At 38.7% G+C, this 27,075-nt stretch overlaps 1 protein-coding gene across 1 annotated transcript in view; it reads right to left on the reverse strand.

The window, feature by feature from the left end:
* crb2a (crumbs cell polarity complex component 2a) overlaps positions 1–26,020 on the reverse strand; it is a 61,214-nt gene extending 35,194 nt beyond the window's left edge. The window contains exon 1 of the mRNA XM_062031064.1: positions 25,840–26,020. Within this exon, the coding sequence (XP_061887048.1) occupies positions 25,840–25,936 (97 nt within the window). The 5' untranslated portion in view covers positions 25,937–26,020. The remainder of the gene's footprint in view (positions 1–25,839) is intronic.
* Between the last annotated feature and the right edge of the window lie 1,055 nt (positions 26,021–27,075).

Consider the following 27,075-nt stretch of genomic DNA (forward strand, 5'->3'; position numbering starts at 1 on the left):
GTGGTGGGGGATTTCCGTTCTGTGCAATGGATGTTTCCTTTCAAGTCTTCGGCTTTGGGGTTGTCTCGTGTGCATTTCGTCATTTGTTCTCTATGACAAGGGTGAGTCCATAACATGCTAAATGGCCGACTGAATTATTGTGTGCATTTAGTGTGAACAATTTCAATGGTCCTCAATGACCTATTTAACAATTCATTGGTCTGATGTGACAAACAAGGCTAAATTTATTGGCGGTAAGTGAAGCTTGTGAACCTGAAAAAATCCATACTTTCGCGCAGTTCAAAGCGTGAGAGAAAAAAGTAGCGGCTTATAGTCCTGAAATTACAATAATGAAAATTTGGCTTGTTAACTAGAGATTCACTAGAGAAATAGTTACATCCTGTGCGATGGAAGGATATAGTAGCCTCTGTGTGCTATGCACCTGAGTTTTCCATAAGACAGTTATACTGATGAAGAATACAGTAACATCACTTTTTATTTATTTTTTTAGGTAATTGTGCCAAAGGAAAAAAAAAGGTGTCAGCATAGAAGTGAAAATTAACTTCATTAAAACTTCCAAGAGGATAAACGCTCACGTTTGTTCTCAACTGCTTGACTCCAAGATTCTTTCTGTCATTAAAGATAACAATTATTAATGATTTCATGCTGTTACAAAAAGATCTGTGAGTAGAAAAAGGTTCTTTTTCCAGACTTGCCTGGGACAATATTTTAAGAAGGTCAACAAGACAAAAATAGGGATAAAACTGCCTACCACCGACTTAGAAACTAAGGGCCTGATCTACTAAGATACCAAATACCACATGCTAAACTATAAAATTCTGTGTCCTATTAGTGGGTGTGTTGCGTGTGATCTACTAAAACTATGTGTGCAATTGATTACGAGTACAAAAGTGGTGCAATTAAAGTGGCTTTAATTGACACTGGGGCAGATGACTGCATTGTGGACTGGGACTTTGTGGACAAGAATAAGTTGACCAAAGTCAAACTCAGCACTCCGAGAGAGGTTCATATGTAACGGGTATAAGAAATACTTTGATTATTTGAGTGAAATTCCTTCTAAAATATGTATATTGTTTTGTTATGCAATGAGAGGTCAAATTGCACCATTTGCTGGTACCTAAAAGTCTATAAATATGACCGCAAACCGGAAGCTGATAGCAGACTTCCCGCACTCTGCTAATGGTAAGCCACGGTCTGATATTACTCTGCAAAGTATTATAAATTACATTAAAGCTAACATGAAATTTATTGTAAGATACACAGTTATTTAACAGCAGTTGAAATGCTGCATTGGGGAATTTTCGTTTTGAATTGGTTGTTGCTCACGTCAGATGTACTACTCTTTTGCACTGAAGTCGATATTATTTTCCCCCTGTACACATCGAAACCAGCGGAGGTGCTAACCACATATTGTGTGTATGTGCGTTCTGATCACTCATTGCAGGTAATAATTGTTGCACTATGTGCGTTTTATGTGTCAAGACGTTCATATTTAAGTTTGTATTGAACGCCATTTTAACATGGGAACAACGTGGTCTGTCATATTCGCTAGTCAAAACTGGAGGGTGCTAAAAGTCCATTTAATTATTTGTGTCATGTCACGTCTTGTATTGTATTTTGTATTTTTCTATTTCATAAATATATAAAAAGGATGATGTTGGTTAAAACCCAAGTTAAAAATATGTTGTATTGAATTCATTGTAGTACCAGTAAAGATAAAAACAAGTTAAAACCACTATACGATCACACGTTAAAAGGTATACTGTTGAAAACCATTGTATTAAGTCACATCTGTAATTTCATTTCATGTAATTATATAAATATGAAAATGTTATGTACTTGAGCAGACTTCCCGCACTCTGCTAATGACATCGAAACCAGCGGAGGTGCTAACCACATATTGTGTGTATGTGCATTCTGATCACTCATTGCAGCTACCAGTAAAGAGCCACATCATCCAATCTGCCTGTGTGTGGGTTATTGGCGGGACGGGTACACAGCAGTTACATTGGTGCCGTGACCTGAGACTTCTATCAAGTTCGTCGAACCGGTGACCGTCCTGCCTACCATCGGTTCACAGTATTTGTGTGTTCACAGTTTACAAGGGTAGCATATATTGCAGTGAAGCTCATTACTGTACACTGTACAGTGTGTCACAGTGGCACAGATCATTTTATGTGGCATAGCAGTAACGTGTCACACAGACTGCTGATTTGTTTTATCATTTTGATTCTATTTGCCATTTTCTTATTGATGATTTCACAAAGTGGGGTAGACTATACTGTTTTGTGGCAGACATTTTTGAAACATGTCTTTTTAGAGTAATCCACTTTTCCCACGGTTTGGCACACCCATTCAAGTTGGCAGAGGCAGGGGTATGCCTACTCCCAACACCTCTTCTGTTGATAGTCCTGCCCCAGGTGTTAGTTTTTCCTCATTAGAGGCCGTTTCCAATCCTAGCGTACATAATGCAGCTAACCAGCGCACTAGCTCTTATTTGCCTCAAATCACGAGGCAAATCAGATCCTATTAGTGGCGTCTCTGAGTGTAGCTGACCAAATGAGGACTGTCATTCAGGAGATAGGTCAACAGTTAGCTGATAGCTTCATGTCGCGTATGCAGCCACTCAGGGACGTGCACATGATTATAGAGGGGCAGGGGCTCAAAGTCAGAAAAGGGCAGGAATTTTTTTTTTGGTCCTTTACACAATATGGAAATTAATGTAAAATTAAATTTGCTAATAGGAAGCTAACTACTTAGCTGTGTGTCCTTTGTAGGTAAAAGTGATTGCCATTTCTTTTGTGTCAACAAATTATGGTCATAATGAGTTAATTCACATTATCATAGGCTTGGAAGACATGAAAAGCAACAAAACACTGGTTTATTATTGGCTATTTATTGTTAAAGATAAGCACTTTAATATTGAACATTGAACAGTGCAACATGAACTTTTAAAAAAAAATACAAAAATAAATACCCAAAAGGAAAAAACTTCAATGTGAAAATCTGTCCTTCTTCCCTTAACTTGATGAAAACACCATCAAGTTGTAACTTATGGTCTTTCTCACTCAATGCTCAGACTAAACAACTGAAACGCAATACAGGGCCAAAAATATGGACCAGGGGCCAGTAGAGGGCTGTATCCTTTCTTTTTTTGGCATTGTGCTGCAGGCATAATCAACATGAATCAAGTTTAAATAGAGATGGCAATATTCCTAACAGATAACCTACATCTTATATCCCCAGAATGCTGAAATTATTATTAATAATAATAATAATAATAATAATTATTATTATTATTATTATTATCATTATCATTCTTCTTCTTATTATTATTGTTATTATTATCCTTATTATTATTATTATTATTTTGTTAACCCACACAGTAAAAGCAAAGTCACAATAAACTTAATATCTAAAACTCTACTGTGAGAAAAATGTGATCCGCCGTAAACACAGTGCATTTTATTTTGAAAATTAACCCGGTGTTTTATTTTGTAATTTCTACACTACTATCGTAGAATTTCTGACCTTTTGACCTATATTTCTTGTCTATTAAGAATGTCCGCTCATTTTCAATTCTCTTCTATTTTGTGCCATTGAATGGACCAGTTGTGGGACAAAGGTGAATATGGAGTTATGTCAACCTGTCTACAGAATGTTTAGATTTTCCAAATATGACTAAGAGATACGAGGTTGTTTTGGAACAGACAAACCAAAACAAAACAATCATGACGCACTAGATAAAATACAAGTGACGCACAAAAGACATATAAAAAATGGCAGAAGACCGGGACTAGAGAGAGATTTTGGCTTGTGTGTGTCTTGTTTGCTCCGGAGTACATGTGGTCTGTCTGCACGGCCAACTCAATTCAACCTGCACTTCTGATAATGGGTAAATAAATGTGTTGTACTAAACTACTTTTGTTGCCTGCTTAAGCTTCGGACAATCCACTACACAAATTGGCGTCACGAACAGGATGGCCCAGAAACTACAGGTCGACAGCCGCTCCCGCTCTCTCTGTCAGGCAGACAGTGTGTTGCACGCGCGCATCACAAGGTAAGCAGTTTGCTTAAAGTGTAAACATTTTCTGCCTGGAGAGAGCTGGATCGATAAGACTAATTGCTGAACCTGTTTTTGACAAAAGATAGGTTTAGTCAGGTTCTCCAAAAACAACCTGGAATGGGGTAAATTATGGTTGGATTGAGTTGTTTTATATGTGATCATTTGTCTGTGTGTTTGTTGAAAACTTGTGATTTCTTGTTTTTAGTTATAAGGGGATTGTTAATAGAATTTTGGTGGTTTGGAGTGTTTTTGAAGCGTAGACTATGTGAGACGAAAAATTTCTTTTAACCTCTTCATCCTCTGTCGTTGCTGGCAGAGGATGCTTCTTTCTGCAAGTGCATCAGAATTAGCCAGAGTTGGATACAGCTAAATTTAAGGCAGGGTTTGCTAACTGGTGTGACATTTGGCCCATACAAATTTATGAAGTCTACGAATGTGCGACATATCTCTCTATGTGGAAACTGCAGCGGTGGAAAACCTCATATTGGGTGACCGTTTGGTGACTCCGGTAAAGGAGATCAACTGAGCTGTATTTGTCACGACGTTCTGTTTAATTGGCTGCAGTATAGATGGATAGAGATCGCGCTCCATATGGTAGAGCTTTGGTGAAGCTTTGGTGAAACTGTATGGAACTGACCAAAACATGATGACTGTAGAGCATTGGGTGATTATCAGTGACTCTATGGTGCTTTTATGCTGTTGCCGTGTATTGGTCAGGGAGTAAAACCAGGGGCTGCTCCGCTGAACGGGTTAATCGCCGTTGTATGAGTAATGAAGGGACCTGTGTTTGTTAATGAGACGGCCGATTCCACAAAAGCACGCGTGCATTAGTTGTTTATATTTGTCCGGACATGGGGTGGTATTGTAATTTATAAATGTGTGTGTATAATGATGAATGCTGAAATGTGTGTGTATTGAGTGAGTCAGTTTATGTTGGTACATTTAGATGTATCCATACTTTTGTGTAGCACCTGGTTTCTTATCTGTTTTATTTCCCCTCTTATGAAAGGCAAACATTATACCTCTCGGTATTCCCCCTCCCTCACGCAACCACCCCCTTGGGAAATTGTCCAAAATGTGTGTGCTTGTGAGAAAATAGACAAAGTTATGTACAGAAAACATATGAGTGAATGATCCATCCATATAATTATCTTCTTCCGCTTATCAAGAGGTTGGATCGCGGAGGCAGCAGCCTAAGCAGGGAAGCCCAGTACTCCCCCTCTTTGGCGCTGCGAGCGAATTCCAGTCATTTGAATTTGTTTTTAACTGTGCTGGTGATTGTGACTGTGCAATATTATAGTTGTAAGAAGGCATTGAAACTATAAATACGGAAAAAAGGCTCTCGCTCTCTGGTAAATTCTCTGTGTGTGAGTGCGTGTGTGACGCATATAAAAAAAAAAGGAGTCTCAGCTGGGAGACATTTTGAGATAAGAGTGTGTCATTGTGACGAGGCTGTGTGAGTGACAGCTGCACGAAACGTGGTTCGAAGAGGTGTGACACAGCTAGGTTAGCATTGAGATAGGTTAGCATTTAGCTAGGTTAGCATTGAGCTAGGTTAGCATTGAGTTAGCATAGCATTGGATTAGTTTAGCATTGAGCTAGGTTTAAAGAATAAATAAATAAATAAATAAAAATCTATATATATATATATATATATATATATATATAGTGGACAGCTGTACTCAATCTGAAGAGAAGGCTGACAGGTTGGTTTTGATAATAGGAAAAATAAAATATACTGTATATGAATAAATAAACATTTAAATATCAATACATACATTTGGACTGGGATATTGAAGCATTGTTAAATTCATTAGTCATTAATTATGTGTGTAATATACTGTATTGAACAGCCTTGTTGCTTATCTGATCCATCCAGTTCCTGTGTGGAAGTTGAGACAAACACACAATCACACGCACATCATAGGTTGGAACACATTGTAGCTTTGAATTAATAATGATATAGCAAACACATTAAATAAAATTAAATTTAATAAAGTTAAATTGATTATTTAATTATATTGACATTTCAAGAATAATCACGATGAAGTAAATTTAAATTTATATTCTAAAACATCTAAAAACATCTGTGAATCATAGAGTCTGAGGAAGTACAGATAAGAATCGCCAACACTCAGCGCCATAGTCAAAACAAAACGTAGAGGAGCGTTAAACAAATTCTAATCAGAAGGAAGACAGACCAAAATATGAGAACTTAAGTAAACAGACAGCAAGTAAACCAGAAATAATAATGTAAATAAATAACAAAGAAAGCAAAATTCTATGTGACATTGGTGCATGTAGAATTACATGTAGAGAATAAAACTAAATGGAAATAACTGTCTGCAAGATGAGCATGACGTCATGAATTGTGCTCGGGTTAGTAATAGATAGATAGATAGACAGATAACACGTTAGGGATTCCTTCAGGAGAGTTCTCTCAGGAAGACGAAGTAAAAAGTAAACAGTAACTAATAAGGGTATAAATGGAAACAAAATAGAAAAATATTACAAGGAGAATAAAAAGAGAACAGTAAAATAAGAATATAATAAGAGAAACTAGGCATTAACGACCATGATATAAAAAAGTATTGCACTGTTATTGTTTTGCATTCCCTGTTATCCTAGCCCCCCCAAAGAGGAGTTGTACAGTCTAATGATGTGTGGGACAAAGGATTCTTTATAGTCTAAACCAGTAGTTCTCAAAGGAGGGTATGGTGTTTCCGCCCGGACAAAAAGGGGGGTACCTAAGATTTTAAATATTCTAAAATAGCGACAATTCAAAATCCTTTATACATATAATTATAGAATAATACTTCAACAAAATAAATATTTAGAATTAAGTTCACGAGTCCAGATGAATCACTATTACAATATCCAAAGAAGGTTGATGATTGATTATATGTATAGAAATCTTTATTATAATTTAATCACTTGTTTAATTTTTAAAAACGTTTTAGTTATTCTTATATCTTTTTTTTGTTGTCCAAATAGTTCAAGTAAGACCACAACAAATGAGCAGTATGTTGCACTGTTATACAATTTAATAAATCAGAAATTGATGACATTATGCTGTATTTTATTTCTTTATTTTACTGGAAAAAAGGGGGTTGAAAAGCACTGCCCTAAATCATATTTAGAGCTAAAATTATTTTAGAAGACTGATTATTTTGGATTATTGTGTTTGTATTGTGAGAGAAGGAGAGAGAGTGAGAGAGAGAGGAAGAGAGAGCAGGTGAAGGAAGATTGTGGGTGAAGAGGATGGTTTGAGGAAATATGGGAAAAGGATGTTTATAACCTTACGTTACGTGAATGGTTTCTAGGAGAACAGAAAATAGAAACATTGTGTGAAGTGTAAGGAAGAGATGGATACAGGATGTTGTTTGTAAAGGAAAACGAAAGTGAAGAAAAGATGAGAAAGTGACAAATGAAGGTATTCGTAAATGGTATGCTGTTGATTGTGGTTAGCTGCAAGTTTGTTTAATTGTTTGTTTGTTTAGTTGTTTGAGTGAAAGGGGAAGAAATCAATAGGAATAATTACATGCAAAATGGAATAAAAAATGAGTGCGATAGATAATGAATGAATAGATGAAATAGGTTTATTTTGGTCATATAATCAACCATCAACCAATGTGTGTGAGCAGTTTAACAGTAAATTAGACATATTAACAATCATACACATTTACACACAGAAAAGAAAAGAAAAAGAATGACCGAAAAAAGAACAAACAAAAGCCAAGGCTTATATTGGCCTATCATATACATTTACGGAAGATTAAATTACCTGGAACATCAACGTTAAAAGATGAAAGTAATTGTTACTATATTTTATAATGTTAAAAAAACTTTACTTTTCAAAGGTCTCCAAAACCATAACAAAAAACTACATGTGTTCAGCTCACCACTGAGGATGGTCCATCATTTAACTCCTAAAACTGAAATACATTTGTGTTTTTATTTTTATTTTACTTGACCTATTTCAAAAATCAATATCCCCCGTAAATGATAGTTTTCTCCTCATAATGTAAATAAGCTAAGAATACAAACTGGAAGGCTGTTGTTATTTACTAGAAACATAATTGCCATTGTTTTAAAAATAGATTATCTGAACATTTAACACATTATGACTTATAAAAAATGGATTGGTAGGATCATGGTAGCAGCTTTGTGTATTATTGAAATGAGCCTGTTAAGTTTAAGTATTGGGTCTATATTTCTTCTATAAACATTCCCCAAACTTCAAAACAATGTTACATATGGAAAAATAAATGAATAATATAACATGTGCAGACATTTCTTATTCAGCATGTGTTTTACTTTATACCGAATAGCAATGGATTTGGATATTTTTCTTTAATATGTTCAATATGCGGCTTCCAACATATTAATGATCAATTACTATTCTCAAGAATGTAGTTCATATACTCTGTCAATTTCCACTTGATTCAACTTTAATTTTTGTTTCACAATTTGACTTTGCACCCTGGACAGGTCGTCACCTCATCACAGGGCCAACACAGATAGATAGACATACAACATTCAAACACTAGGGCAAATTTAGTCTTATTAAATTCCCCATATTGAGATCTATTACTTAAAATAACTACTTAACCACTATTGTGAAACACCTTTCTAATTTATGGGAGTATTGGGATAGGATTGAGGAAGATGTCTGCTGTGGTGGTGGTTAGTTTGGAAATTAATTTAATAAAAGTAAGTTTAAGTCGGGTAACTTTAAAGTGCAGTCTGACATTTTTAGTTTGGAGTAACTTATATTTTTAATTAGACATTGCATTCCACCATACGTCTGGGAGGTGGCCTTTAGAGGTGTTTGTGCTGCGATATCAGGACAGCTGGCACAAAACAATGTGTGTATGTGCATGTTGTGACTAGTGTGAAAGAGAAGATGGGAAAACGAGAATAAAAAACATTCTGCCTGTAGCATGACGTACAGCTTGCTCGAACCTACTGATAGACAAATGATAGTTTAAATTAATTTATAGATAATCTTTAAGTGAATTAAAAGGGTACTTAAATACACATGAAGTAGTACTTATAGTCTTTGAATTAGGGCTATTAATTAACATTTAATGGGATAGTTAAGACTGTGATTTTAAAACGTGATATGCAAAATTGAACTAACCGAGAGGATATGAAAACGATGGGTGTACATTTTTTGAGTTCCAAATTCTGGAGGGAAAAAACCTCAACAAAACGTAAAACCATACAGACGGACTTGGGTGGAAGTCACGGTTGTCCTAGGTCAAGCTAGGGTGGAGTTATGCAGCCGGGGGACTGCCAACTTCTCTGAACAAGACAAGCTCCAGAGTTGTAGCCAGAACATGCTCACAAAAAATACAGGTGTGACAGAGGACGCCCACAGCAGGACGAACAGCAGGATACAAACAGACCCCTGCTGGACATAAGTGTCAACGGATAATGTTCAACACAATCTTTGAAGCATTCCTTTGTGGTCAACCTGCACACACCTTGTAATGACCTGCTTACGAACTGTGCCCTGACATTCAATACTGCACAGAAGGAACTTCCTGATGTTGCCTGACAGCACGACATCAGCTGACAACTACTGGGGACAGCTGCCTTTTCTTTTTCTTGGATGTTTCTGAAACTACTACTACTACCACTACTACTACTACTATTACTATTACCACTACTACTACTACTATTACTATTACTACGACTAACACTGTCCCTGTTTCAGGGACAGAGGGGGGAGGTGAGTTTGGATTGGGTCAGGTTTGAGCGTGTTGAGGTTTTATTTAATCGATATGATCAATCCGGTACAAGGATAAAGGAACGTAATGATTTAGATTGACAATTGCAGTGGTTGGCGGAAGCAACCCCAACCTCAAAGGAGGGTGCCAATTCAGTAATTAAATGTTTTGTGAATTATCTAATATCCCGACATGGTTTCCCCCCCCCCAAAAAAGATTAGGTCAAACAACAGCACCTATTTTAAGAAAACAGGTTATCGTCTTCAGTCACAAGATCAGCACTTCTCAGGACCAGCAGCTTCCTAGGAAGGCGGAAAGACCATGAGACCAAAATGGTATGTTTGCAAAATGTAGAATTTGTGTGCCAGTTCCTCTGTGCAGATTTGAGGATGAAAGCAGCCACTCCAGATTCCCTTGCACTCGCTAAGAGGGGCACGGTCAAAGCCAATCCAGGACCAACACCCGATACCTGACTGGAAGGAACCGAGAGGAGAGACAACACCTAGCCAGCGATGACGAGAACGACTAAGGTTGCCAGCCAATATGTGTCCGTCGGGACTCCAGCAGCTGTGGAAGGAGGCCCTGAAGCAAGCCGAGGGCCTGGACCAAAGCCCCACAGCTCCAACTCTACCTGAGTTTTCCCCAAAGCGGCCAGCGCGCACATGCCATTGCACAGTCTGCCCAATGGACTGAACCACACCCCAAGAAGAGACAGAGACAGACTGTTTGAGTGGATCTCTTTCTTCACCAAGGCAGCCAAAAGCCCAACGAGGTGTCGGCAGGCCACCAGCCTGAGGCACCACCGAGCCATCTATACGAGCACTAATCGAACATGGACTCATACGAAATTCAGTTGTGTTCAAAATCAATTGGTAATTAACAATATTGGTAACTACATTCATTGCAAATGCCGGAAAAAATATTTTTGCAAATGTCTTACAGTCATAAGTCTATATACATTCATCTATTTATGTTCAATGATGTTCATGATGAAAGTATTTGTTATTCCTTTACTAAATCAAAGGGTAGGCCACTAATTGTGTTCTGTGAGATGGTTTTACTGCAGGCTGGTAACAGCGATCGCTCTGAAGGAGGGTCATAGACGGAATTTTTGCCTCGTATAAAAACATTGAGGTTTTTGCCTCTATCTGTGGTAGAGATTTAACTTAGTGGTCTACATCAGAAATTTTTTTGGTCCAGGGTCCCCTGGAAGGAGGGTATATCGTAGAATTTCTGACCTTTTGACCTATATTTCTTGTCTATTAAGAATGTTCGCTCATTTTCAATTCTCTTCTATTTTGTGCCATTGAATGGACCAGTTGTGGGACAAAGGTGAATATGGAGTTATGCCAACCTGTCTACAGAATGTTTAGATTTTCCAAATATGACTAAGAGATACGAGGTTGTTTTGGAACAGACAAACCAAAACAAAACAATCATGACGCACTAGATAAAATACAAGTGACGCACAAAAGACATATGTCTTTTGTGCGTCACAAGCCAAAATCTCTCTCTAGTCCCGGTCTTCTGCCATTTTTTATATAAAAAATGGCAGAAGACCGGGACTAGAGAGAGATTTTGGCTTGTGTGTGTCTTGTTTGCTCCGGAGTACATGTGGTCTGTCTGCACGGCCAACTCAATTCAACCTGCACTTCTGATAATGGGTAAATAAATGTGTTGTACTAAACTACTTTTGTTGCCTGCTTAAGCTTCGGACAATCCACTACACTACTTCCTGTCCCGCACGATCCGCTCTGCTCTGTGCGGACTTGATGTGCCGTGCTCAATTGATGCGCCGTGCTCCGACGTCCGGTAAAAACAGAAGCTGACACATTGAATAATAGAATAATACAGCGTTTTTCTGAAATATTACCCATATTAGATGCTGAATAAGTGGACGGCGACTAGACCATAACTCACAGGTTTAAGTTGCTCCACTGTCACGTCTCAGGGGCGCAGTTGGCTCTCTCTCCTCTCACTTACTCACTCACTCGCCCTCTTTCTCTCTCTCTGGCGGAAGCGGCAGGCTCAAACAACCCGGTATTACAAGAAAACGTGGAGTTTTTGTACCGCTGTTTTTTGTTTTTTTGTTTTTTTTTACATCCCTGACAGGAATTTATTAATGTTGTTTAAAGAAAAGAAAAACGAAAAAAAAAACACCCACACACACAGGCAGAGGGCACTTTTTAAGACGAGGCAAAAAAGGGCAGGGGCTCAAGCACCCATAGGGCCCTATGTGTGCACGTGCCTGCAGCCACTTAGCACAGTAACTCCTGATTCAACTTTCACACATAATGTAACAAGCACACTGAGTCAGCCTAGCCATGTATCTGATGTATCTCAGGTTCAGGTTGTCACACGTAGGAAGGTTAAGGAACCACCCATCTTTTGTAGGAGATGGGTCGGATTCAATTAAGGTGCATGAATGGGAAGATATGATGAGAACATTCATTAAGAGGAGTAATGTGAGCGTCGAAGAGCTGGCTGAGGAGATCCTTATGCATTTGAGGGGAAAAGCTAAGGATGTAGTGAAGTTTAGCTTTAGGAACAGTAATATTGATATGCATGCTCAGCCCGACCTGATTTATGGTCTACTTAGAAAACACTTTAGCTGTACTAGGTACTCTTCTGTCCCCTTAGCTGACTTTTACTCGACTTTGCCTAAAGACCAGGAAGACCCCTATGACTACTGGCAGAGACTGAACAGAGCAGCTGACCTCGCCATTGACTGTCTGAGAGAGCAGGGCAAGAAGCTGGACAACCCTGAAACGGAGGTGATTCCCATGTTTATTAGGAACTGTCCCTGCAAAGACCTGGCCCTCACTTTTATATCCAAAACAATCGACAAATGGTCAGCGTGTGAAGTACTGGAGGTGCTGAACGAGTACCATGCTGAGATGAGCGGCAAAGCAACTCCCCCAGTACACACTGTGAAGAGGATGGACATCGCAGTACACGCAGCTGAGGTGAGCCATAGTCCAGCTCTTGACTGCAGTGGTCATGAGCCACCTCAGACCCAGAACCCTCAGTATGTCCCCCTGGCGGAGGTGATGGCTATGTTGGAAAAGGTTCTGCTGCGTGGGACCTCTAACCAGTCACAAGTGAGGAAGCGAGCTCCACCCAGGTGTCATGAGAACAGAGTTGACGGGTTTACTGACATGCCATGCATTATTTGCAAAGATGACGGTCACAGTGCTTTCTCTCATTGCCGGGAGAAGAGGCTTTGCTTCAAGTGCTATGCTCCAGGCCATTCACGTCATCACTGTTCAGCGAGGAGGACCACCCCACAGCCTCAGGAAAACTGAGTGATCTGCACACAGTGGAGGACTGTGCAGATCAGCTATTTGAACCTCCCACCAGTTATGAGAAGCCCGACATGCTTGATATTGAATCCCTCTATAAGTCGCACAGCCGTTATAGTGGCAGTACAGTAATATTGATATGCATTCTCATCCAAGAAACTGATCTTTCAGGGATCCCAGAGAATAGCAGAGACTGATAGCCTGTTCTACACGCCTGTACTTGTGAAGAATGGCCCCATTTTCAAAGCACTGTTAGACAGCGAGTCAATGGCCTGTACAATAAATGAGTCTGTTGTTGAATCCCTGCTACAGAAATGCCCTGACATGACGAAGGACACAGCTGATGATTATGTCATTGTAGGCTGCAGTGGATACCGCGTTTCCCCCAAAGACATGTATAACCTTGATGTCACCGTTTACGGATGCAGGATGATCGTTCCGGTAATGGTTGTTCCTGGCCAGACAGAACCAATGGCCAAAGATCGCAGATGTGTCCCCCTGTATCGCAGTGGAGGACCTACCCAAAGCAGAGGAGGTCAAGTGCAACATGCAGTGTGTGCAGAGCGAAGATGTGCATCCGAGGTCAGAAGAGGACATGATGCGTGCACTTGAGACTCTGGGTCTGCAAAACATTGATCTGAAGTCATGCGAAGTGTCACTGCAGTGGAAAGACAAGCTTGTTCACATTATTGAAAAATATGAGTCAATCTTCTCCAGACACAAGATGGACTGCGGAGAAGCCAAAGAGTTTGTGCATCGCATCCACCTTGTTGATGACAAGCCGTTTCGTCTACCATACAGGCGCATACCACCAAGCCAATATGAGAAACTGAGAATGACTCTGAATGAGATGGAGGAAAAAGGCATTATTCAAAAGTCGAGCAGTGAATGTACATCTGCACTCGTTCTCGTATGGAAGCGGAATGGAGACCTCAGAGTATGCACTGACTTCAGATGGCTCAACGCAAGAACTGTGAAGGTTGCCTACCCACTCAAGCAAATGCTCTAGCCGCACTCGGTGGAAATGCTCTATTTTCCACGATGGACCTGACATCAGGCTTCTATAATGTCCCCTTGCATCCTGATGTCAAGAAGTATACAGCATTCTCATCACACTTTGGACTTCATAAATATAACCGTCTCCCTCAGGGCCTATGCAACAGTCCAGCTACCTTCATGAGGATGATGATGTCAATATTCGGTGACAAGAATTTCACAAGCCTGTTGTGTTAACCTCGACGATCTGATGGTATTTGCTCCTGCAGAGGAAGTTGCACTCAAACGCCTGCAGATGGTGTTCACCCGCCTCAAGGAGCACAACCTTAAGCTTGCCCCCAAGAAGTGCTTCTTCCTCAGGAGGACTGTGAAATTTCTCGGGCACGTCATCAGTGAAGATGGAGTTCGGACAGACCCTGAGAAGGTCAGAGCCATAAATGACCTACAGGTCGCAGACGTCATGGAATCCGATGGGAAAACACCTTGCCCTAGTAAAACCAGATCACTTTTAGGCATGGTAATGTACTACCAAAGTTTCATCGAGGCATGTTCTGCGACGGCTGTTCAGGCTCACAGCTGAACCTAGTGCTCAGCGCAAGCGCAAAAAAGGTCGCAAACCTGTGAAGAAAGGAGGTCCTGTGAAGCTGACTCCTGCTGATTGGTCCGACGCATGCCAGGCCGCGTTTGAGACACTGAAACACGACCTCATGACAAGTGTCACTCTAACCCACCCAGATTTCAATGCCCAGTTTATTCTGGCTGTCGACGCATCCTTTGATGGGATTAGAGCTGTCCTGTCGCAACTTCCGCCTGGTGGAAAGGTAGTCAGGCCTGTCTCCTTTGCGAGTAAAACGCTCTCACGCTCCCAGCTAAATTACCCTGCGCACCAACTTGAATTGAGATAAAGGCAACATGTCCGTGTTTGGCCATTATGTATTTACGCTGCCTCTTTGTTCAGTTCAGTTCCATTCTGTTCCGTTCTGTTTATTTTGAACATGCATACAATACAATGTAATGCATCACATATTTCCAGTTGTTTGCATTGCATATTGTTGCATCACATATTTCCACGTCCGAAAAGGAGTCGGAAGAAGCAGAGCTTATTTAATCCTACCCCTTTTCTTATCATAGCAATTTTATCTCATTTTCTTGTTATCTGTTTATAACAGAACAGTGAATAAATAAATTATAAATACATAATTAATAAATACACTATAAGTAAACAAACAAATATTAAATACATAAATAATCATTTTTTAAAGGTTCAAGATCTTCATCATTCTGTGTACTTTGTGAACACTTGTAGTTTGAACAGTCTCTTAAATTGAATCATATTGGTGCTTTGTTTGATTTCTTTTTGTAATCTATTCCATAATTTAATTCCACATACATCCGTTTTAAGTGTTGTACGTGCATACAAATGTTTTAAATTCGATTTTCCTCTAAGGTTATATCTCTCCTCTTTTGTTGAGAAGAATTGTTGTACATTCTTGGGTAGCAGGAATCAGCTACCTACGGCTCAGTTCAGTTGCCCTTAAGAACACACACGTCTCTCCCTTTTCTGTAGGTTCGAATAAATGGGAAATGGGAATTCATCTGCATGTTAATAAAGCACTGTAAAAAAAAGAAAAACTCCAACAATGTTTTATATACAGCTGTATATGTTTTTAGCATTTAATAATAGGCACTGTCATGATAACATGTAATACTTATTTTAAGCATTATTGCAACTTCTAGCCAAGACTGATTTCTAAGAGCGCATAGAAATGAACTGTTCTTCCGTCAACAACAACATATTCTGTGTTGCAATCACAAATTTTGGCAGACCATATGAGAGCCAACGACAACTACTTTGTGACAAATGATAATCTATCTTTTTGACCCTGAATATACAGAGGATGAGCTACAGGTTGCTAAGCAGATCCAGCTATAGTGAAATACTAAATCATCATCCATCTATCCATTTTCTACCGCTTGTCCCTTTTGGGGTGGTGGGGGGTGCTGGAGCCTATCTCAGCTGCATTCGGACGAAAGGCGGTGTACACCCTGGACAAGTCGCCACCTCATCGCACACAGATAGACAGACAACATTCACACTCACATTCACACACTAGGGCCAATTTAGTGTTGCCAATCTACCTATCCCCAGGTGCATGTCTCTGAAGCTGGGAGGAAGCCGGAGTACCCTGAGGGAACCCACGCAGTCACGGGGAGAACATGCAAACTCCACACAGAAAGATCCCGAGCCCGGGATTGAACTCAGGACCTTCGTATTCTGAGGCACATGCACTAACCTCTGTGCTGCCCCTAAATCATCATGTGGCACTAAATTAGTTTGTCGGTGTTACTGCCTATAATAACAAGTTTGCTATAGCTTGGTTAATATGCAGGACAAGGCATGTAAATGCAGTTTTGTGGGCAGTTTTTGAATGGTTTTTATAGGCTTTATGGGAAAAATAGTAGAATCCCCATTACCTTGGACTAGCATGTTTCATTATTTCGAAAAGGGAAAGGCGTGTGTTTTTGTTTTACATAAGGATTATGGATGATGGGAAAAATTCCAAACAAGTTGCAGTTCCCCTTAATTTTGTTGTGGGTTATTTCCACTCAGCCGATTTTGATTAGCAGTTGCAGAAAATGTATCAGAATTGTGTTTGCATTATTTTGTGCTCCATTCTACACTCAGTACATTTGACTAGCTATCACTTCTCACCCAGAGTAATCTGGGATAATCCAGATACCAGTTTTAATGATTTATGATGTCATTCCACGCACTTTCGTTCCCAGACGTTTGATGGCCTCACTGACCTCTGCAGCCTTTACATTTTGTAATCCCTACAACCTCCGCAGGTCAATCTCTTTGCTGCTCTAATCTTCTAGTGACAGAATGACCAGCATTTTAAATCTAAGGCTGTTCACTAAAGATGTCCCGATCCCGATCATGGTATTGGATCAGGAGGCCCATATTTGCCTTTGACAACTTAGTGTCTACATGTCCAAAGATTGTATTTGATTGAAGTAAGACTCCTTCAAAAGGAATGCAGACTCAGGGAGACACAATCATATTTTCATATTCCTTGTTACACACATGCAGGAGTTTAATGAATACCAGGAGAGTGCATGTCTTGCCAGAACTTCGGCTCGAATTTTAGAGCAAGCAGCAACAAATGTGTCATCTGTCTACAGTGCAAAAAAACTTATAGAATACTAATCCTCACAACCAAGGCTGAAAATAAGTTTCTTCCAAATGTTTTTATTACTGGAGAACTAGAGGAAAAGGAATGCCTAAACATACTCCATACACAAACACACCATGCAGGATGACACAAGAACTAACCGATATAGCTTCTATGTAAAATAGGAGTGATCCATTACCCAGAAGACTTAGCGGCATAGACTGGAACCATAAGTAGGTTTGAGCTAAGTAAGAGGATGACAATTGTGTCATTTAAGCAGTGTTGGGTTAGTTACTGAAAACCAGTAACTAGTTACAGTTAGTAGTTACTTTATTTCAAAAGTAACTCAGTTACTAACTCAGTTACTTACACCAAAAAGAAAGGCGTCTTGTGAAAAGTAACTATTTAGTTACTTCTTCTTTTTTTAAGGCTCCCAATAATGACATTTTAGCCTTCATTTCAGTACTGTTATTGCACTGGAGAACAATACAATCTGTTGATCAACTTAAATGCATTTGCATCACTAAACTCTGCTAAGCAATGTGGTCTACATACAACACGCAAAGACAAAGATATGTTTCAAAGGGCCAATTTATTTCAGGCCAGAAGAAATTGACAAAACTATTTTAAATAACTGCAACATAACATACATAAGTAACAACCAGCATAATAACAACATAGCTGTAAACCTGGCTTCACCCATGGAAGGCACACATGACATACACAAAGCCTAACCAGGCGTTTTTTTCTCTCAAGGAATTGTGAAATAAAATCATGTCTTCAGGAGATCAACACTGTACTGAAGCCCAGAACACTCTACACATTTCCCCAGTTTTAGTTTAGAGATAAGGAAAGATTGGCCTGGCCCACTAGGATCCCTCTGTATGTTTGTGAACTTTATAGTCTATACATTTAGAGTGATATGATAATCAAACACTCTAGAAGTCTATAATGAAAGATCAACAGTATATAAGAGAATTGACAGTGTGTGTGTGTGTGTGTACCTTCAGTGGAATGATGAGCAGAGGCAGAGTTTGGAGTATTTTCTTTAGCTCGCTTTCCATTTTATGTCCTCACTGTCCAGGTACTTGGAAAATGTTTTCCGTGCCATTTGACGCCCGGTATCATGCTAATTAGATACCTGAAAGCGGGTTACTCCACTGTAGAAATAGCCTGCATGTCTTTTACCACATACGCTGCAATGGCTCTATCAATGTTGTCCTGGCTAGCAGTCCCTCCGTTAAAATCCAGCCGCTGTTGCTTAGGTGGAGGTGGAGGTGGAGGTGAAGTGCGTCTCTCTTTACTAGCTTTGTCGAAGCATGTTGCTTTTGTAGGTGTTTCAGCAGATTTGAATTGCTGTTTTGGGCAGTAGATAGGATATTTGATTCAAGACTAAACTTACAATTAACTAAAATGTTATTTTCTTTGTGCTCGACAAAAGAAAAGTACTGAGTATATCTCCATGTTAAGAAACTCGACTTCGGCACCGCCATGATGTCTTGTTGTTAGTAAACACAGACACGCCCCCCCCATCCACACACACACACACACACACACACACACACACACACACACACACACACACACACACACACACACACACACACACACACACACACACACACACACACACACACACACACACACACACACACACACACACACAGCACGCCTCTTCTCTTCTCCCCCTTGTGACACGGGAAGATTCAGAAGGACGACACTGCAGCTCTCCAATAAAACACACTCAGATCTTCTCAGTTTCTAGCCGATACTACATAAAAAATAACCTAAAATAACGCAGTAACGCATCATGTAGTAACGGTAACTGAGTTACTGAATATAAAAAATAACGCGTTAGACTACTAGTTACCGCCAAAAATAACGGCGTTACAGTAATGCGTTACTTTGTAACGCATTAGTCCCAACACTGTATTTAAGCAATAAAGATCTTATATTGTTACAAGTTGCTGTTCCTGCTTCAAAACAAACATATGCTTTAATTCAATTACGTGCACATATGAGCACCAAAATATGCGGGGAAGTTGCGAGGCCGTGCACACATTAGCCAAACTCATGGGAGGTCTGCTGGATTGATACAAACTTTTGTAAACGTAACCTGTTTTGAAAAGGTTTAATTATAATTTATAAACTAACAATATACTGTGGGAATCGGTTTGAATTTGAATCGTGTTGAATCGAGAATTGGTTATGAATCGTATTGTCACCCCAAAAATCGAATCATGATTAACAATATAATATATATTATTAACAATATAATATATTGTTGTTGTTTTTCCATATAAGAGTTATTATCTATGATATGGAAACAAATTTAAGCCATTTAAAAAAAAAACAGACGACACAAAAACAAATTCAATAATTAATTAATTTTCCACCAAAAACAAATTAATTAGTTAATTTGTTTTAATCAACCCTTGAAGTCATCCAGCAGTTAAACAAATGATAAAATGTCATTGCTGAAATAATAATATGTCTAATATTTTTGTTTCTGATATTCCATATATGTTGACACGCATACATTGCAGTGATCGCGTTCTCGCAATGACTGGGCCCAGTCATTTGTGCGTAACTGTGCCAGTTTGCACATACCTTAGAATTGTAGAAAAATAGATGCAAAAGCAGCTAAATGATTATATTTGCATCTCCTACTCCCAGTATTTTTACTGGGAATAGGAGATACAAATATAAGGTGCAAAAGGACATTCTGATAATCAGCATATTTTATGCATATACATGAAGAAAAACACGCTAAATTGATTGTGCTCCCTATTTTACTTTGGGAATTCTCAGTGCACTAGCTTAGTTGATCAGCGTTGTGTGTACTCGTTTGCACAGGTTTTAGTACATGCATACCTACATCAGGCCCTTAGTGTTTACTAAGTAAAAATAATATGATTTTTCCTGAACTAATTCACCCAAATCATTGTCATAACGAAACTTAGAGTTTCTGATATAATTATCCTGAGTTCACTGATTTACAGTATAAAATATAATGAAACCCACAGTGTCTGATATTTTTTTTTCCGAATGTATTCATTTACATGTGTAAAATATAATGTAACCTCTCAGTGTCTGATATTTATCCTGATTCATTCATTAATATCAGGGGTTTCCCTAAACATTTTCCACCAAGTACAAACGTTTGTACTACTTTAGAAAGCAGTTGGCTCTCCAAGTACCACCATGATGAAATACAGCAGCAAAGTATGCCCAAGTATTCATTAAGACAAGGCAGAGGCTTTATTTAACAAGTATATTTAATATTTTTGGCCACTGTAACATTATACACAGTTTGAACAGTAACACCGTGTTTGAATATATGAAAATAAAACACTGTACTTTAATCAAGTGGTTATTTGGCATACAACTAAATGGAGCCTGCATATCACTAGAACCACTAATATAAATCACTGATTGTTGTTATAGAAATAACCCCTAGAGTTTGTTATCGTTTATTCTGAATTTATTCATCTATATTAAAAATGGAGCCACTCATAAGTTCTCCTGTTTGTATGATAGGCTCTGGGCTGAAACTTAACTGATGTGTGGCTGGTGGCCTTTCCTGGCAGGAAATTAAAGTAGCTGCCATTCAGCTAGGTTTCAGTTTGAAGTAGGCCTTTGGCATGGCTACTATTTTATATGATAAAACCCACAGTTTATAAAATAGAATGAAGCCATTCAGTATCTGTTATCACTTATTTGAATTGTCTTTATTGTCATTGTACCAGTACAACACAATTTGCAGTACAAACCCATAAAGTGCAGAAATAATTTAACATTTAAAAGCATAAAGAAGATTAGGCTGGATCTTTAAAAGACGCATTTAACACGACAAACGTACACACACGCATAGGCGCTGATCCACATTTCTGCCAGTGGGTGCTCGGAGTGTGTGCATTAGTGTTGACCCGATACCAATATTATTTCGATATTTTTCTGTACTTTTAGGTACTTTTCTAAATAAAGGGGACCCAAAAAAGGTCATTATTGGCTTTATTTTAACCAAAAAATCTTAGGGTACATTAAACCTATTTTTCTTATTGCAATTAGTGTGATCAAGAACATCCCCACACGGGCCAACGAGAAACCCTGGATGAACAGTGAGGTACGTGCAAAGCTGAAGGCTTTGCACGTACATGTCGCCACACTTTTAAATGTGGCGACATGGTAGCACTTAAAACAGCCAGAGCTAACCTGAACCGTGCCATTAGGGTTGCAAAGCGTGCTCACAGTCAGAAAGTGCAGGACTTCTTCGAGAACCCCATGAACACTAGATGAATGTGGCAGGGCATACATGTCATCACGGACTATAAAGCTGCCCCCCGTCCCTGTGACAACAGCATCAGCTTCCTTAACGACCAAAACAACCACTTTGCGAGGTTTGAGGCACTTAACACCACACCGGCGAGGAAATCCATCCCTCGCCCTGATGAGCAGCCGCTCAATCTGGACAGAGCGGATGTCCGAAGAACCCTGAGGAGAGTGAACCCCTGGAAAGCAGCGAGACATGATGACATTCCGGGCAGGGTGCTTAAGGGATGTGCAGACCAGCTGGCTGGGGTTCTCACAGACATCTTCAACATCTCGCTGACCTCGCTGTGGTACCATCATGTTTTAAGACGGCCGCAATCATTCCAGTGCCTAAAAAACCCACAATCTCCTCCCTCATTGATTATCGCCCCATGGCACTCACCCCCATCACAATGAAGTGCTTTGAGAGGCTGGTAAAGAAATATATTGTCTCCAGACTTCCCACCAACATTCAACCCATACCAGGTTGCTTATCACCCTAACCGCTCCACAGAGGACGGCATCCACCTGAGCTTAGAACATCTGGAAGGAAAGGACACACACGTGCGGATGTTGTTTCTGGACTTCACCTCGGTGTTCAACACCATCATCCCGCAGCATTTGGTGAGCAAACTGGCCTCCCTTGGATTCAGTACCCCCCTATGCAACTGGCTGCTTGACTTCCTCACAGACAGACCCCAGTCTGTGAGAGTGGGCGACAACACCTCCGGTGCCATCTCCCTGAACACCGGCTCCCCCCAGGGCTGCGTCCTGAGTCCGCTGCTGTTCACATTAATGACCCATGACTGCTGCGCCAGGTCCTCTACTAACCACATTGTGAAGTATGCGGACGATACAACAGTAGTGGGCCTCATCTGTAACAACAACGACATGGACTACAGGGAGGAGTGAAACATCTGGTTGACTGGTGCAGAACCAACAACCTGGTCCTGAACGTCGACAAGACCAAGGAGATCATCGTCGACTTCAGGAAGCACTAGTCCAGCCACACTTCACTCTTCATCAATGGCACAGCAGTGGAGATAAGTAAGCAGCACCAAGTTCCTGGGGGTGCAGATAACTGATAATATGGCCTGGTCCCTATACACCGGAGCTCTTGTAAAAAGAGCTCAGGAGCGCATGCACTTTTTGCGTCGGATGAAAAGAGCACAGCTCCCTACCCCCGTTCTCACCACATTCTACAGAGGCACTATAGAGAGCCTACTGACCAACTGCATCTCTGTCTGGACTGGAGCCTGCAGTGCCTCACACTGGAAGTCTCTGCAGAGAGTGGTGAGGACAGTGGTAAAGATCATCAGGACTCCTCTTCCTCCTATCCAGGAGATCGCAAAAAGCCGCTGCCTGACCAGGGCTCAGAAAATCTGCAGAAACTCCTTCCACCCCAACCAAGGACTGTTTTCACTGCTGGACTCTAGAAAGAGGTTTCACAGCCTCCGTATCAGAACCTTCAGGTTCTGTAACAGCTTCTTCCCTCAGGCCGTAAGACTCTTGAAAGCATCATAATTATCCCCTCAATTCCCCCCAAAAACGGATTAACTCGCTGGAATATAAAGACAATATAACATACATCCATAAATGTTGATGCATATGCAAAAGTGCAATATATTTATTTGTACAGACATCTATTTATTTATATCTGCACCTTATTGCTCTTTTATCCTGCCTACAACGAGCTAATGCAACAAAATTTTGTTTATTATCTGTACAGTAAAGTTACAATTTGAATGACAATAAAAGGAAGTCTAAGTCTAATTTTGTCCTTAAATAAAATAGGGAACATACAAGACAACTTGTCTTTTATTAGTAAGTAAACAAACAAGTAAGTAAACAAACAAAGGCTCGTAATTAGTCTGCTGAGGTATGCAGTAACATATTGTGTCATTTATCATTCTATTATTTTGTCAAAATTATTAAGGACAAGTGGTAGAAAATTAGTTATTAATCTATTTGTTCATTTACTGTTTATATCTGGTTATTTTCTGTTTCAGCATGTTCTATCTACACTTCTGTTAAAATGTAATAATCACTTATTATTCTGTTGTTTGATACTTTACATTAGTTTTGGATGATACCACAAATTTGGGTATCAGTCCGATACCAAGTAGTTACAGGATCATACATTGGTCATATTCAAAGTGTGTCCAGGGACGTATTTCCTGAGTTTATAAACATAATATACATTTTTTTAAAAACGAAAGAAGATTTTGTGATGTTAAAAAATGTCGATGTAATCATAGTAGTATCGATTAGATACGCTATTGTATGTGGTATCATTACAGTGGATGTTAGGTGTAGATCCACCAATGGCGTTTGTTTATATTGTCCTGGAAGAGTTGGTGCTGTAGGGAATTCTGGGAATTTGTTCTTCAGTGTTTATGTTGTGTTGCGGTGCAAATATTCTTCCAAAATGTGTTTGTCGTTGTTGTTTAGTATGGTTTCACTATATGACACATGTTTATGACAGTGTTGGCATTGTTCATATTGCCACCCTTAGTGTGACGTGTATGGCTGTTGAGTAAGTATGCCCTTCATTCACACATGTGCAGTGTGATCAAAGTCAAGATGATTATGTCACTAGTCCACAATCGGGCACAGTGAAATCTTGGTTAGTTTGGTTTGTTAGTAAAAGGCCATATGATTTGTGACTTTTTTATTATGTAATACAGACCAAACCCACCACAAAATTAACTACAACAAGATAGATTATAAAAAAAATATTTTAAAGATTGAAAGTTGCCATCAATCCCATGTTGGTGCTCGGCATTGTCCGTGGGTGCTCGGGCCCGAAGCACCCACGGGATCAGCGCCTATGCACACACGCACACACGCCATACTTGCCAATTCATCCTAATTCATTCATCTACATTATATAATGAACCCAGTCTCTGATATCATTTATCTTGAATTAGTTCATTCATATCATAATTAACCCACAGTGTTTGATATCATTCATCATGAATTCAATTAATTTACATTGTATAATGAAACTTAGAGTTTCCAATATCATCTATCCTCAATTAATTCATTTATAAAATATAATACAACATTTTAGTGTCTGATATTATTTATCCTGAATCCATTCATCATCATTACACAAGTTATTGCATTGCCTATAGCTAGAAGTTATTTGAAAGATGGTTCTGTCAGATTCGTATTCACTTATTTTTAACGTCTCGTATATATATATATATATATATATATATATATATATATATATATATATATATATATATATATATATATATATATATATACATACACCCACTACACTCGGGCCTTGCGGAGAGAATGAGCACGTTCAGTGGAAGGCTCCGACTCCCAAAATGCAACACTGAACGACACAGGAGGTCCTTCATACCGACAGCCATCAGACTGTATAATGCATATGTTCCTTGACTGCACTTAAATGTAGAATATATGTAGAATATATTTATATTATTCATATATTATATATTATATATATTATATTTATTATTATCATTGTCTATTGTGAGCGAACTGTGGTGCTGAATTTCCCCCAGGGATCAATAAAGTACTTTCTATTCTATTCTATAATATACATAACATAATAATTTTAAATACATATATATATATATATATATATATATATATATATATATATATATATATATATATATATATATATATATATATATATATATATATATATATATATACATATATATATATATATATATATATATATATATATATATATATATATATATATACATATATATATATATGTATTTCTAACATGCCAGAGGCTGTTCACCTTGGAGACCTGCTGCGGATATGGGTACGGCCTGGCGCGACCCTTGGCACGCCAAGGGTCCTGATGAAAATGGATACGGACTTGCTTCTCTGAACATAATAATTTTAAATACATATATATATATATATATATATATATATATATATATATATATATATATATATATATATATATATATATATATATATATATATATATATATATATATATATATATATATATATATATGTATTTACAATTATTATGTTTAACACAGCAGGTAAACAAATTATCAGGAATTGTTGAAACATGGAGATGGACCTTTAGACATGATAAATTGTGAAAGTGAAAACATGTCATGTTCCTTAAAGTAACTTTGTTCTAAAAAAACAAAAGCATAATTTTTTTAATCCTATATTTACCCTGAATTTAAAGCTAATTGTTTAGGCGGGAAAAAAACAAATGTGTCACTACTCACCCCATTTAAACATCATCATCGTCAAAAAGAGAGTCTTTAGATCTAAGCAAATGTTGTCAAAGTCCATGGCAGAACCTTGGATGGACCTACATGCCATAATAAGGCTACTGTGAAATAAAAGTGTGAAGAATTGTAAAATGTTGGCATGTACGAGAGAGGATCCTTGCTTGCTCTGTGTAAAAAGGCGGGCTAAAAAAACACTGCTTTGTCTGGCAGCCAATCAGCAATGCCCCAGATTTCGCATGGAAGCTAATTAAACATGATAGCGGAGAGACAACAGGACAACATAAATTGCTCATTCACATTCAATGACTTTTCACTATTTGAGTCTATAGTGCCCTTTAAAGAAACATTATATTCTACATTATATTATAAATTATATACATATTATTTGCAGCTAAACTTGAGAACCATACACAGAATTACAGTATGGAGTGAGTGACACACAAACACAGAGCTTCTGTGTTAGAGGAAGTGTTTAATCCAAGGATTTAGAGTGTGCTTACACTAAACCATGCGATTACCCCTCCCTCTCCTACCCCCTCACAGCCTGCAGGTGTTCATGATGATCATTTGTTTTACGACTTTTTTTAATTGTCCCATCTTCTATTTTGCTGTTTTGCTGAACTTTATATGACTTTGTGGATTAATTCCAGTCTTTTTCATAGTCTTTCTGGTTATTTATTTAGTGCAAAATTACGTGTGAGAGAATTAACAACATGTCTTCATTGCTGGCAGTCAACCACTCGTTACAAATATACAAGCCAGTTATCAAAAATTATATACAGTCAAGGAACTTTATCATACCATATGAGATGGCACGGAATTTAGTACCCAAGGTCCATGATTTAGCTCAATGAGTACCACAAGATTGTAGGTATGTACATAATTATGTAAATAGAACAAGATATAAACAGATGAGTTTTTAAATAGTGTAGGAAAAGATTATTAATAGAATAGAATGTAATCCTATAGTGCAAACAGAATGTAAAGAACAATGACACCAAACCAAACCAAAAAAAATACAAGCCCAGTTCAGTACAGGTGGGACATGTGTGCAAATTATGTGTTCCTCCTGCAGGGATGGGCATATTGTGGGGAGATTGGTATCCGTTACTAACAAGGGTGTAACAATTGATTGATACGTCGATAGGTCGATTTATATTCCAACATTTCAAGTATATCGATGTTTGAGTTTGAGTTTGAGTTGAGTTTGAGTTTTGAGTTTATTTCGAA

This window comes from Entelurus aequoreus, linkage group LG21, assembly GCF_033978785.1.
Source record: "Entelurus aequoreus isolate RoL-2023_Sb linkage group LG21, RoL_Eaeq_v1.1, whole genome shotgun sequence".
Lineage (NCBI taxonomy): Eukaryota > Metazoa > Chordata > Actinopteri > Syngnathiformes > Syngnathidae > Entelurus > Entelurus aequoreus.